Source organism: Loxodonta africana, chromosome 6 (genome assembly GCF_030014295.1).
Source record: "Loxodonta africana isolate mLoxAfr1 chromosome 6, mLoxAfr1.hap2, whole genome shotgun sequence".
Lineage (NCBI taxonomy): Eukaryota > Metazoa > Chordata > Mammalia > Proboscidea > Elephantidae > Loxodonta > Loxodonta africana.
The window spans coordinates 87,788,700-87,803,341 of record NC_087347.1 but is presented as its reverse complement, the minus strand read 5'-3'; the positions used below and the strand labels follow the sequence as shown (position 1 = coordinate 87,803,341).

The following is a 14,642-nucleotide window of genomic DNA, read 5'->3' as shown; positions in this document are numbered from 1 at the left end:
AATGGAAGTCGGATAATCTAAAATATACACAAAAATGAATAAAGTTGATCAAAAAGAAAAAAAAAATCCACAGCTAAGAGTGGGCCAAAAAAGCAAGGGAATATGCTGATCAAAAATAATATTTGAAAGCTTTAAAGAAAAAAAAAATGTAGAGAGAAACTAGGTGAATACCGAAAGCCACAATAAAAGTTTATACCATTTTTGGCACATAATTTTCCACCTGTTACCAAAACATAAAACATACAGGCTATGAGGTTTCATTTTGAGACAAGAACACAAATAAGCAACACAATTTATCGTTAACCTGTAAGTCATAGAATCTTTTTAAACAGGGAAAATAACATGCGAAAAAATTACTCCTGGGAAAATATCTCTGTAAAGTTTACATGACGTCACCGGCCCCCTTAACATTCCTTAAACTTTGAGTCTTACGCAGACACACTTTTCGCCTTTTCAAGGCTTCTTTTCCTTCCTCAAAAATATAAAAGAGAGACTTGGGAATAAAAATTGCCCAAGATGGCGAAACGCTTGTTGTTTAGAGGGCAGGGGGAAAAAATGGAGGATATTGTAATATACACAAAGGGATAAATTTCAACAACTCGGCCAAGGACTGCAGCTGCTTCTCTCTTTATAAGGAAGCAACACACAAAAGATAAATACAGAGGGCGAGAGAAAAGCAGAGAAAATCTCCAAGAAGCAGAGCCAGCTTTGACTCTTCAAACACTTGCTTTCCAAAATCTCAATCCTGGGGTTCCTGGAACTACTTTAAGGGTAGGGAAGCCGAGAAACGGAAAAGGTGGGGGGAGCGACAAGAAGATTAAACAAGAGGAAAGGAGAAGAGTTGAGACCTGGCGGTTCCCCGTGAAGAAGTACTGGGAAATGAGAGACCGGGTCACAGACATTACTGTAGGAAAAGCAATGCTCCTCTAACCTTCGTACTGACACAGGTCTCCCCAAGTACCCAGATCTTTTCCCCGTCCCACCTGGCCACCCCACTTCAGCACATTTTCTGTAAACTCTAGAGTTCCAAGCTGCACAGAGAGCAGGAGGCCCGAATCGGGAAGCCGGGGTTGGCAGGCGCAGCTCATCAGTCCGGGAGGGAAGAGGGGCGGAGGCAAAACAGGGCAACAGTAGGCGAACGGCGCGGGGGGGGATTTTGAAACTACCCCGGCGGGGGGAGAAGGGGGGGCGGATATTCTGGGGTAGGAACGGCGATCGCAATAGTGCCAGAGGTGATATTTCAAGAAGCAAAACATTTGGCGGAGACCTGAACGCTAGAAGCCGAAGAGGAGGAAGGAGACGCGAAGCCGGGGCAGCCGGCACAAAGGAGGCGGACTCGCGGCGGCCGCCCGCCCGAGCCGGGGAAGCCTCGGCGGCGGAGGCCAGGCAGGGAAGGCACGGCGCGGCCCCGCGAGACAGAAGTCCCGCACTGGCAGCTAGGAATAAAGTTTACATTCTCCTGAGACCGCGCCCCCCCACACCTCCCACCCAGGACCGCGCATCCCCGCGTCCTCCTCCCCCAAACTCCAGCCGGGACCCTAAGAACCACCCCAGCCTTCCAGCCAGCACAACAAAGAGACACAGCGACCAGCGAGGGTAAACAGCGGCGGCAGGGCGGGCAGGGCGAGCGCCGCGAGATAAGCAACTCCGGAGCCTCCCCGCTCGCAGGAGCGTAGTTTCTCCTTTTCTGTTTCAACCGACTGTTAAAACATTTGGAATTTTCATCTTCACCCGCACCCCTCACACCCAAGGATTTTTAACTCACCTTTACTTTCGAACTGAGAGTTGCGGTGGATGGGGTTTTTGCCTCCCCCGGATGGTTGAAGGTTACGATTTTTTGTTTTTGGAAACCCACCACCTCCTTATTTCTATTATTATTTCTGCAAGAAAAGTATAAAAAGAGCTGGAGTGGAGGTGAGATTTGTGATCGGGGAAGCCTTTGACTCCTTCCTTCTCCGTCTTCCGCCTCTCTCTCTCTCTGATTAGTTCCTATCCAGCAGCAGATTGAAGCAGGAGATGATTCTTCTCAAGGTTTGTTCAGCAGCTTCACTTCTAGGCGAAGGCTTCATGAACCAAGTGACGTCAACCAACAAGGCTTCTCTCTCTCTCCTCTCTCTAACAATGAAAGTTGCTGTTAACAAGGGAAAAGAGAGAGAGAATTGTTTATACCATTTCAGTTCCAAATAAATGACCTATTAGCTCCTAAAGGAGCCAAGGGAGGGGGGAGTTGCTTCTTCCTTCCAAGAATACTGTAGCTTTGAGTTTGCACCGTTCATTTCCCCAGGAAAAAGTTAAGAAAGTTAAATGTTTTGTTTTGCTTTTAAAGGAAAACAGAACTGAAAACTTAATTTAAAAACGAGTTAAACTGGAGAAGAGGGAGCGTAGGTTAACTACCTTCACCCAAACTTTTATGCCCGTAAACTCAGAATTCGGTGGAAGTCTACATGCCAAACTAAATTCATATGCCAAGAATTCGAGGATACTAGGAACCCGAAATAAAAGCAGGACGCAAGACAGTCCCGGGATAATACGCTACTACTGCCCTTCCACGGGCAAATTAAACTAGCTGTAATGTTTAACTGAGTTAAAATTAAAAAATGAACGCCATTAAAGATAGTTTTTAAGTTATATATGAAAACTATAAAAAATAATCTCGATAGTTTTCTTTTTTCCAATTTTTGAGAGGTTAAAAAAAAAAAGCTAATTGTAGGAATTGAACACTTTTAAAAACCAAGACTGGTAGCTCCTTGCTCCATCTTTAAACGACACACGGGGTGTGCCATTTGTCTACCCGCAGAACCTCTTCCAACTTTCTCAGTTTTTTTACCTTTCCACTTTTTCCATCCAGTTCTCACTTCCCGCAATCAATCAAGTTAAGCTAAAGGTAAACCACAACACCCCATTCCCCCAGAATAGCTTCCTAAAAATGAAGCATTAAAAAAATAAAAAGACTTAACCTTGAGAACATATTATCACCCAAAAAGATATATAATTTTAAAAATAATTTAATCGAGCTAGTGCTTTTTCCCTGGGAACACACTGAATTCTCAAAGTTCATATAATTTTAAAATTGTGTAATTTATTCATGATGAAGATCAAGTGAAAATGAAGTTAAAGGAGAATAACTTGACCATATAAATATATTTTATACATATATATGTGGATAAATGTATTTTAAAAGATGCTATTGTTTTATGTTTCCTCTTCAGCCACTGGCTGTGATTTTAATTGTGCTGGAGGATCTTCATTAGTATTAACACATGGGGAGATTTCACAAAGCTGCTTCATTAGGGAAAAAAAAAAGCTTGGCAGACGAGGTCTTTTTGCATGCACTGAGAATGTCAGCCTTACCTCGGTCATTTGTAACATAATAAGTGCAAGTACAATGATTGCAATGCAGGAGCACTGGGGGAAGGGCAGAAATGCTGCCTGTCTAATAGGGATATCTGAAAAGAAGGCTGCTCATTACGTAGTAAAATGTATGCTAAAAATTAGTGAAGATGATGTCTCAGGAGACTGATGCTAAATAAATTAATGTGCTGATATGTTTTTAATTATTATTTTTGTAGTAGTTTATTTCCTTCTCAGGATTCACATTGAGCAGCAAAGCTGTGCTGGCACTTATTGATTTTTTTTCCCTGCCACATTCCCGGAATACAGATTTTAATCATTTCACTACACCACACTCAGTAATTTCATTAAAAACTGGAACCTTCCATCCCCAGAAAAGCATTTAATTTCAATGACATACAATTTCTGTCTTAGCAGCAAACTGTCTGTACAGTAAAAGCTGGCCTAAGGTTCAGATGCATAATTTAATCCTGAGTTTTCCATGCTCTGCATTCCTTTGAAGCTATAATTTGAGTAACTACCTAATAACTGTAATAAGGACAATAATTTCCTTATAATATATTATTAACTCATATTTAATTAACTCAGAGGCCAAGCTCTGTACATATATGACTGGGTCAATACTTCTTAAATCTCAAATTTTACTAATAATGCTCCAGAAGAAAAATATAGACTACAATGTAGGCATGAACGCTAGCATTTAGTTACTCCATCCAAACCAATATGCAAAAAAAATTTAATGCCTTTTTCTATAGCGGTGGTTATTACTCAAACAACAGTATTTTAAAACATTTGGAAGTAAACAATGAAATTCACTGATATTTCCATTGGCAAATAAGGTATTATTAATATTTTAAACAACCCATTACTGATGCTTTGCTAATTATTTGAGCTACTGCTGAAAATATTTAATTTTGAAAGCATTAAGAAAAAAGGGCTAGATTCAAGTTGTCTTAATTTTCATAAGAATTCTCTTAAAACACTTCTCTTAACAAAGCTAAGTGGCACACTGTAATGTGAATAATTAAGAATATTTTTACTTAAATATTTTAAACAATACAAAGCATGTTGTTTTGGTTCCAATAATATTGGCTTAGGAGGTGACACGCTGGTTTTCCAAACGGGGTTTCATAAGGATATGAAGTTTATATTGCCTGACTTTTAAAGAAGAAATCTATAAGGAAAAAACTCATAGAATAACATTCATTTATTAATTTAGACTGTGGAAATATGCCCCAACAACAGGAAAAAAGGTACATATGTAATGAAAGTGACTATTATAGAAAAGCTCATATAAAAAGTTTTTATCATTTTTCCTGAGTGATTTTAGAACTGTAATTCAAAAGTTTTATCTATATGTATATGTGTATATATCTTTTTTCAAGTTGAATCCACATACAACATATTTTCATTTCCTTGATTTTACAGTGAAGTAACAAAAAAGTGGGGGACTTAATGTCTTCAAAAGGTTGGAATAAGAGATAAAAATGGTGATAATGAAGAATTTGATCTTAGTGTCTTTTTAAGCACATTTAAAGAATATATTTTATCAAGGGTTCTTGATGGGAAATATTTTTGTGACATTCATGAATATGAACTTAGATGGAAATCAATAAAGTCATTAGTAAATGAAAAATTCACATTTGTATCTCTAAGATGGATTTTTTTATTTTGATAAAAAATAATAAAAGCTTTACTTTTTGTATTAAAATATATCTTTAAAATAATCAGGTTTTTTGGCAATTCAAATATATTAATTATCCAATGTAATCTATACTTTAAACTGATTTTTAAAAAATAATGGTAAATTATACATTTTAGATTTTACTCCAGGTATTTGGTAGTTTCTTACTAAAGAGAATTTGTGCTTAAGTCCTATTTTTTAATGACTCCCTCCCTTTCTTCATGCTATTGCATTTGATCATTTTAGAGATTAAAACATAGAGAGGGGAAAAGCAGAGAAAATAATTATTAAAGTTATAATTTGGACCCCGTACTTAGTCTTCTACCCAAGATCATCATTTAAATTAGTACCTCATCATGTATGGAATTGTGAAAGAATAATCAAGAAGATCTTTTCCAATTTTACTGATAATTCTAAAATTCTGTCTATATATGATATACACCAATCCAAAAGACTAATTATGCCACTACTATGTACTAAATTATTGCACTTTCTTCTGTAAAACACGATGTTTTTAAAACCAAGATAGAATTTCTTAAACAGGTAGATAAATGTCATCATTTACTACTATGGGTGTTGTACACGGTTCCTTACAGAGTAAAGAATTGCTATGTACAGAGAACAAAGTCTAGGAATGCTGACAACAAAAAAGCAAAAGTACAAGAGATCTCAATAGTAGAACAAGCTGGCCACTGTCAAATCTTGTTTCTGTTTCAATCAGTGCAAACTAATGAAGCTTTATTTGTTTCTACTCATTGAACAAACATTTGAGTGCTTGCTATATGTTATACACTGTGCTAGAGGCTGAAAAGAACATGAAAAGCTTACCTTCTGGCTGATGTTGAAAGTGTGAAATTCCTGAGAGATTAGAGACTCCTACAAATCATATTATAAAGGTACAAATATTAGAGTTATGTGAGAATAAAGAGGATGGGGCCCCAATTCTGACGAGAAGACTAAAAAAGGCTTTATCAAAAAGATACCATTTACACTGCATCACAAAAACTGAGAGTTTACCAGGCCAAGAAGCGGGAGAGGGGGACTTATAAGTGAAGAAAACTATAATCATAAATACACAGAACTCTTAGGTCTGGTGTCCATCCACTATGAGAAATGCAGCGTAACAGTTATATGCAGTGTGAGGTTTGGAATGAGAAGGATAAAGGCCAGAAAAGGAGGCTGGGACCGCTAACCACACCAACGTAATGTGGCTGAATTTATACTGAGAGCCCATGAAGATTAGTAAAGGAGTAACATGATCAATTTTGTTTTGAAGGAACAATAATTGTGAAAACAGTGCTAATGATGGACTGTAGTATGAGGAGATATTAGTCAACGTTAAGCCTGCTGCCAACAGTCCACGAAAAACATGGTGAAAGACAGTGGTACTGGAGATTTGGAGCCAGATGTTTGAGGTAAAATTTGGCTTTTTTACCTGAAAAAAACTGAGTTAAGGGAGAAGAAATGAAGGAGAACTACTGGGAGTTCTACTCAGGAACCTGGGTAAGTGGTGAAGTCATTAACTAATGTCTGGAATACAAAGGGGGAAACAAATCATAAGAAAATTTGGAAAAAGAACTTGAATTTTACAGCTCATTTTTTCTTAAATGCGATTATCAGAATCAATTGGAGAGCTTTTTCAAAATGTACACACCCAGGTCCAGTGCTCAGAGATTCACTAAGTCTCGGGGGGCCAAGTTATTATTTCTTTTTTTTTTTAACTCTACAGGTGCTTGTGATACACACCCTGATTAAGAACACTGCTATAAGCACAAGTTGATTATAAAGTTCATTTGGAAAATCAAACAAGAAAAGGCAAGAAAATTCTGCAAAAGAAGAGCACTGAAGCAGAGACCAGTCACATCAGATATTAAAGCATGTTCTAAAGCCTTTACAATATAACAGTTGGCACTTGAATAACAAAACTAATAGAATACAAAAGTGAGAAACTCACCCAAGTACATAAGAAAATTTATATAGATAAGGGCTGCTGTATCTCAAAGCAGTGAAGAAGAGGTATACTTTTACATAGTTTTTTTTAAATAGGTGGTATTCAGATGGCAAAAATACTATATAATGGTGTTACTGCCCATCTCTTAACAACTCTGTGTTCAGTGATGTCCCATTGGTAGCCTGAATTAGGCCATGGTGGGAATGTTCATACCACGGAAACTGACAAATACTGCAAATCAAAGCATGACTCAATGTTCTGTTCATAGTCTAGACTTAAGATAGTGATTAAAAAAATGTTAACAATGCAGATTAAACAACAGTAAATAAAATTGTAAGTAGCACCAAGAAAAAAAGGAGAAATATTTTTCCAATATGCAATGACTAGCATCAGTTTTAGCAAAGAAGTCACTCATGTCATTGACAAAAGTTCCAACATGTTTTTATCATTTCACTTTCATCATACTCATTTTCTTAAGCAAAAATATCAACCAACATTTATGTCAGAACAACATTCATTTAACAACTACAACTATATGTTGTCTATATATACGACTACAGACAAGAGTTTGGCAAAAAATTAACTCAAGCCTTCTGTGACAATCAATTGGCTATTTGGATTTTATAATAAAGAGTATTGTATACTTTGGAAAGCCTGGTGGCATAGTGGTTAAGAGCTATGGCTGCTAACCAAAAGCTCAGCAGTTCGAATCCACCAGGCACTTCTTAGAAACTCTACAGGGCAATTCTACTCTGTCCTATAGAGTTGCTATGAGTTGGAATTGACTCAATGGCAATGGGTTTATTGTATACTTTATTATTACTTGCAAATCGTGTGCTATAGATATGTTGTCTCAGTGAAATGTATAAGCTTATGTATGTATACATTTTATCGCTGGAAAGTCTGTTATTAAACATTTACTAGCATATCATTGTTGGGGAGAGAGCGTAACTGGTAACCCTTAAGGAGTGCACAGTCCAATTGGGCGAAATTCACACCCCGAAGTATCTGATTTTGTTCTTATTAGGTGCCTTCGAGTTGGTTCCGACTCATAATGACCCCATGTACCACAGAACAAAACACTGCCTGGTCCTGCGCCATCCTTACAATCCTTGTTATGCTTGAGCCCATTGTTGTAGCCACTGTGTCAATCCATCTCATTGAGGGTCTTCCTCTTTTTCGCTGATCCTCTACTTTAACAAGCATAATGTCCTTCTCCAGGGACTGATCCCTCCTGACAACATGTCCAAAGTATGTAAAGATGCAGTCTTGCCATCCTTGGTTCTAAGGAACATTCTGGTTGTACTTCTTCCAAGATAGATTTGCTCGTTTTTTTTGGCAGTCCATGGTATATTCAATATTCTATATCTGATACAATGTGATAAATACTCAAATAGAGGTATTCCAAGTAAAATGAGTTGAAATATTATTCAGCCATACAAAGGAATGAAGTACTGATACATGCTACATCATGAAGTTTGAAAGCATTATGCTAAGTGAAAAAGCCCGTCATAAAAGACCACATACTATGTGATCCCATTTATATGAAAGTCCAGAATAGAGAAATCTATAGAGACAGAGGAAACCCTAGTGGTGTAGTGGTTAAGAGGAATAGCCGCTAACCAAAAAGTCAGCAGTTCAAATCTACCAGGCGCTCCTTGGAAACTCTATGGGGCTGTTCTACTCTGTCCCATAGTGTTGCTATGAGTCGGAATTGGGTTGGGTTTGGTTATTATAGAGACAGAAAGTAAATTAGTAGTTGCTAAACGACTGGGGAGGAAGGTGTGGAGGGGGAGGGGGTGATAGCTAAAGGTACAGGGCTTCTTTTTATTTTTTACTATTGGAGTTATACACACAGACACACATATATAAAAGAAAATTTGCCATTTTAGTCTTTTTTGAGTGTACAATTCAGAGACGTTAATTACATTCATCATGTGGTGCAACCATCACCACTATCCATTTCCAAAGTTTTCACCACCCAAAAAGACTTTTTTCTTTGAGGTGATGAAAGTGTTTTAAAATTGAATGCAGTGATGATTGTACATATCCATAAATATACCAAAAACCATTGAAAAAAAGGAAAATGAGTGATTACTTTTCTGGGTAAAGGGAAGAGAAGGCATATTTTCAATGTGTGAAAAATTCCACCACATAGTGATTAACCCTTCTTTGTTTTATAGTTTTTCTGATATATTATCTTTAGCATTAAAATCCATACCAATTTAGCCCTCAAGAATAGCTTCAAACTGTTGAAGGTACAGAGACATGCCATTTGAGCAAGCTGCTGAAATCATAAAAATGATCTTTTTTAAGGTCATGAAGAAATGTTTTTATCTCATATCTGATTTCAAAAAATTCATACGACTACTTTCCCCCTTAACTGTGAGCATATTTCAGGTTGGAAAATTAGAGTTCTATATTCACTACTCATTTATTTTCACAGCATTCTGGAAAATGTACACTCAAGGGACCAAAACTCAATCATGAGCACAATTTTCATTAGTTCCTTTAACAACTGAATCAAAATCAGAGTTCACATTGTTTATAGACATGTGTGGCCTGGAAGTAATGCAGTGTGAAAATTAATATTCAGGTGCAGTCTCTTCAGTGCAGTGATGTTCTTCTCCTATAGCTGGTACTCTGTCAGTATCCCAATTACACTTTTTCCAGCAACCTTTCTGACTCACATAGTAATCACTAATCAGAAAATATTCATTATTCAAATAAAAAAATCTCCGCCCCATTAGCATGAATTGTCAGTGATTAAAAATGAACAATAAAACCTCCCAAAAACAACAACAAAAAAGCCCTGGAACAGACAGCTTAACTGAGGAATTTTGCCAAATATCCAGAGAAGAATTGATACCAATCAGACTCAAACTCTTCAAAAACATACAAGAGGAAGGAATACTCCCTAACTCATTCTGTGAAGCCAGCATTATCCTGATTCCAAGGCGAGACTAAGACATCACAAGAAAACTACAGACCAATATCCTGCATTAATATAGATGCAATAATTCTCAACAAAATCCTAGTGAACAGAATCCGGCAATATATTAAAAGAATTATACACCATGACGAAGCAGGGTTTATTCCAGGAATGCAAGGATGGTTCAACATTAGAAAATCAATATAATATGCCACTCAATAGAACAATGAAAACCAACCACATGATCCTCTCAATAGACACAAAAAAGGCATTTGATAAAATCCAACACACTTTTCTGATAAAAACTCTCAACAAGACAGGAATAGAAGGGGAATTCCTTAACATGATTAAGAGTATCTCTGAAAAACCAACTGCCAACATTATACTCAATGGAGAAACACTAAGACCCTTTCCCTTGAGAACGGGCATGAAACAGGGATGCTGCCTATCACGTCTATTCAATAACACACTACAAGTCCTAGCAAGAGCAATAAGGCAAGAAAAAGAAATAAAGGTTATCCAAATTGGAAAGGAAGAAGTAAAACTCTCTCTATTCGCAGATGACATGATCCTATACATAGAAAATCCCCCAAAATCTACAAGAAAGCTGCTAGACCTCATAGAAGAATTCAGCGAAGTTGCAGGGTACACATCAATACACACAAAAAACAATTGTTTCCACACACCAACAAGGAGAAATCTGAAAAGGAAATCAAGAAAACAATACCATTTACAATGGCAACTAAAGAAATAAGATACCTGGGAATAAACCCAATCAGGGATGTAAAGGATTTATACAAAAAAAAAAAAGTAAAACATGGCTGCAAGAGACTAAAACAGACCTAAATAAATGGAAAGATAATCCACACTCATGGAATTGGAAGACTGAATACTGTGAAAATATTAATACCACGCAAAGTGATCTATAGAATGAATGCAATCCTAATCAAAATTCCAACAGCATTCTTTACAGAAATGGAAAACTAATCCTCAACTGTATATGGACAGGAAAGAGACACAGGTTAACTAATGCAATTTTAAAGAACCAAAGTAGGAGGCCTCAAAATTCCCAATTTCAAAAAATGCAGTACAACCACAGTAACCAAAGTAGCCCGAAACTCGCTTAATGATGGATACATAAATGAATGGAATAAAACTGAGAGCCCAGGAATAAATCTATGTATCTATAGACAACTGATTTTCGACAAGGTTGTTAAGTTCATTCAATGGGGAAGGAACAGTCTCTTCCACAAATGGTGCTGGCAACATTGGATTTCCACTTGCAGAAAAATAAAGCAGGACCCCCACCTCACACTACACAAAAACGAATTCAAAATGGATCAACGGCCTAAATGTTAAAGCTAAAACCATAAAGTTCTTGTAAGAAAACTTACGGGCAAAAAGATGGGCCATAGCTAGTTTGTTTTGCTTTTTTTTTTTTTTTAATTGTACCTTGGAGGAAGGTTTACAAAGTTGCTTCTCATTAAAAAATTAACACACATATTGTTTTGTGACACTGGTGCCAACCTCATGACAGGTCAATACTCTCCTGTTCTCAACCTTGGGTTCCCCGTTATCAGCTTGCTTGTCCCCTTCTGTCTTCTCATCCTTGCCCCTAGGCTGGTGTGCCCATTTAGTCTCACTTTGTTTTATGCTCTGGTCTAATCTTTGGCTGAAAGGTGAATCTCAGCAGTGAGTTTAGTACTGAGCTAAAAAGGTAACCAGACACCATACTCTCGGGGTTTTTCCAGTCTCTGTCAGACCAGTAAGTTTGGTCTTTTTTTGTCATCACTTAGAATTTTGCTTTACATTTTTCTCCACCTCTGTTCGGGACCCTCTATTGTGATTCCTGTCAGAACGGTAGCTGGTCGTATCCAGGCACCACCTAAATGTACTGGACTCAAATCTGGTAGAGGCTATGCTACTTGTGGTCCATTAGTCCTTTGGATTAATCTTTCTCCTGTGTCTTTGGTTTTCTTCATTCCCCCTTGCTCCAGACAGGATGAGACCAGTGGAGTATCTTTAGATGACCACTCACAAACTTTTAAGACCCCAGACACTACTCACCAAAGCAGGATGTAGAACATTTTCTTTATAAACTATGTTATGCCAATGGACCTGTAGATGGTCCCCACAGCCCTCAGCCCAGTAATTCAGTCCCTTAGGAAGTTTGGCTATATCTGTAGAGCTTCTATGACCTTCCCTTGGTTAAGCTGGGCTGGCTTCCCCAATATTGTATACTGCCTTCCCCTTCACCAAAGTTACCACTTATCTATTGTCTATTTAGTGTATTTCCATACCCACACTTCCCCTCCCTCATAACCATCAAAGATTGTTTCTTTTTGTGTGTAAACCTTTTCATGAGTTTTTATAGTAGTAGTCTCAAACACTATTTATTCTTTTGTGATTGGCTTATTTCCCTCAGCATAATGCCTTCCAGATTCATCCATGTTGTGAGACATCTCACAGATTCATCATTGTTCTTTATCATTGCATAGTACTCCATTGTGTGTATGTACCACAGTTTGTTTATTCATTCATTCATCTGTTGATTGGTACTTTGTATACATCTTTTTGCTATTGTGAACAATGCTGTAATGAACATGGGTGTGCATATGTCTATTCATGTGAAGGCTCTTATTTCACTAAGATATATTCCTAGGAGTGGAATTCCTGGATCATATGGTATTTCTATTTCTAGCTTTTTAAGGAAGCACCACATCATTTTCCAAATGGTTGTACTATTTTGGATTCCCACTCACAGTGCATAAGGGTTCCAGTCTTGCCACAGCCTCTCCAACATTTATTATATTCTCTTTTTTAAAATTCGTGCCAGTAATGTTGGGGTGAGATTGTATCTCATTGTGGTTTTGATGTGCATTTCTCCATTGGTGATCCCAAGCTTTTCCTCATATGTCTATCAGCCACTTGAATGTCTTCTTGGTGAAGTGTCTGTCCATATCCTTTGCTCATTTTTTAATTGGATTATTTGTCCTTTTGTTTTAGAGGTGTTGGATTTTCCTATAGAATTTAGAGATTAGATCTTTGTTGGATTTTTCATAGCCAAAAATTTTTCCTCAGTCTGTATATTCACTTTTTACTCTTTTGGTGAATTCTTTTGACGAGTATATGTTTTAATTTTTAAAAGATCCCAGTTATCTAGCTTATTTTCTGGTGTCTATGTATCTTTTTTAAATTGTAATTTAGATGAAGGTTTGCAAAACAATTAGTTTCTCATCAGTTAGTACACACATTGTTTTATGGCATTGGTTAACAACCCTATGACATGTCAACACTCCCCTTCTCAACTCTGGGTTCCCTATTAACACCTTTCCTACTCCCTCCTGCCTTCCAGTCCCTGACCCAGGGCTGGTGCACCCCTTTAGTCTTGTTTTGTTCCATGGGTCTATTCAATCATTGGCTGAAGGGTGAACCTCAGGAGTGACTTCATTACTGAGGTGAAAGGGTGCATGGGGGCCATCGTCTCAGGGTTTCTCCAGTTTCTGTCAGGCCAGCAAGTCTGATCTTTCTTTTTCAGTTAGAACTTTATTCTACGTTTTTCTCCAACTCTGTCAGGGACCTTCTATTATGATCCCTGTCAGTACAGTTCGTGGTATCCGGGCAACATCTAGTTTTACTGGACTCATTCTGGTGGAGGCCATGGTAGATATGGTCCGTTAGTCCTTTGGGATAATCTTTCCCTTGTATCTTTAGTTTTCAGCATTCTTCCTTGCTCCCAAAGTAGTGAGACCAGTGGAGTATCCTAGATGGCCCCTCACAGGCTTTTAAGACCCCAAATGCTACTCACCAAGTAGAATGTAGAACATGTTCTTTATAAACTATGTTAAGCCAACTGAGCTAGATGTTCCAGGAGATAATGGTCCCCACAGCCCTCAGCCCAGCAATTAGGTATCTCAGGGAGTTTGGATGTGTCTATGGAGCTACCATGACCTTGCCTTGTACAGGTTGTGCTGGCTTCCCCAGTACTGTGTACTGTCTTACCCTTCACCAAAGTTTCCACTTATCTATTAAGTGTTTTTCCATCCCCACCCCTCCCCTCCCTCATAACCATCTGTCTCAGTCATCTAGGGCTGCTATAACAGAAATACCACAAGCGGATGGCTTTAAAAAAGAGAAGTTTATTTTCTCACAGTAAGTAGGCTAACAGTCCAAATTCAGGGTGTCAGCTCCAGGGGAAGGCATTCTCTCTCTCTCAGCCTTCTCATCAATCTTTCCCCGGAGTGGGAGCTTCTCAGTGCAGGGACCCCGGGTCTAAAGGATGCACTCTGCTCCTGGTACTGCTTTCTTGGTGGTATGAGGTCCCCAACTCTCTGCTTGCTTCCTTTTCCTTCAGAGATAAAAGGTAGTGCAGGCCACACCACAGGGAAATTCCCTTTACATTGGATCAGGGAGGTGACCTGAGTAAGGGTGGTATTACAATCCTACCCTAATTCTCTCAACATAAAATTAAAATCACAAAATGGAGGAAAACTACACAATACTGGGAATCATGGCCTTACCAAGTTGATTCACACATTTTTACGGGGACATAATTAAATCCATGACACCATCAAAGATTGTTTCTTTTTTATGTATACCTTTTCATGAGTTTTTATAGTAGTGGTCTTATATAATATTTATCCTTTTGTGATTGACTTATTTCACTCAGCATAATGCCCTCCAGATTCATCTATGTTATGTTTCACAGATTCATCACTGCTCTT

At 37.9% G+C, this 14,642-nt stretch overlaps 1 protein-coding gene across 19 annotated transcripts in view; it reads right to left on the bottom strand.

Annotated features, from left to right (window-relative positions):
* Positions 1 to 14,642, bottom strand: part of BAZ2B (bromodomain adjacent to zinc finger domain 2B) — a 463,153-nt gene that overhangs the window by 348,662 nt on the left and 99,849 nt on the right. For 8 of the 19 annotated variants that reach the window (XM_064287075.1, XM_064287079.1, XM_064287076.1 and 5 more), the window contains exon 1: positions 984 to 1,352. In XM_064287075.1, coding sequence (XP_064143145.1) covers positions 984 to 1,256 — 273 coding nt within the window. In that variant the 5' untranslated portion in view covers positions 1,257 to 1,352. Of the gene's footprint in view, positions 1 to 983; positions 1,353 to 1,765; positions 2,132 to 14,642 lie in introns of those variants that run through there. The other 11 variants (XM_064287077.1, XM_064287083.1, XM_064287081.1 and 8 more) reach the window with 3 other exon arrangements.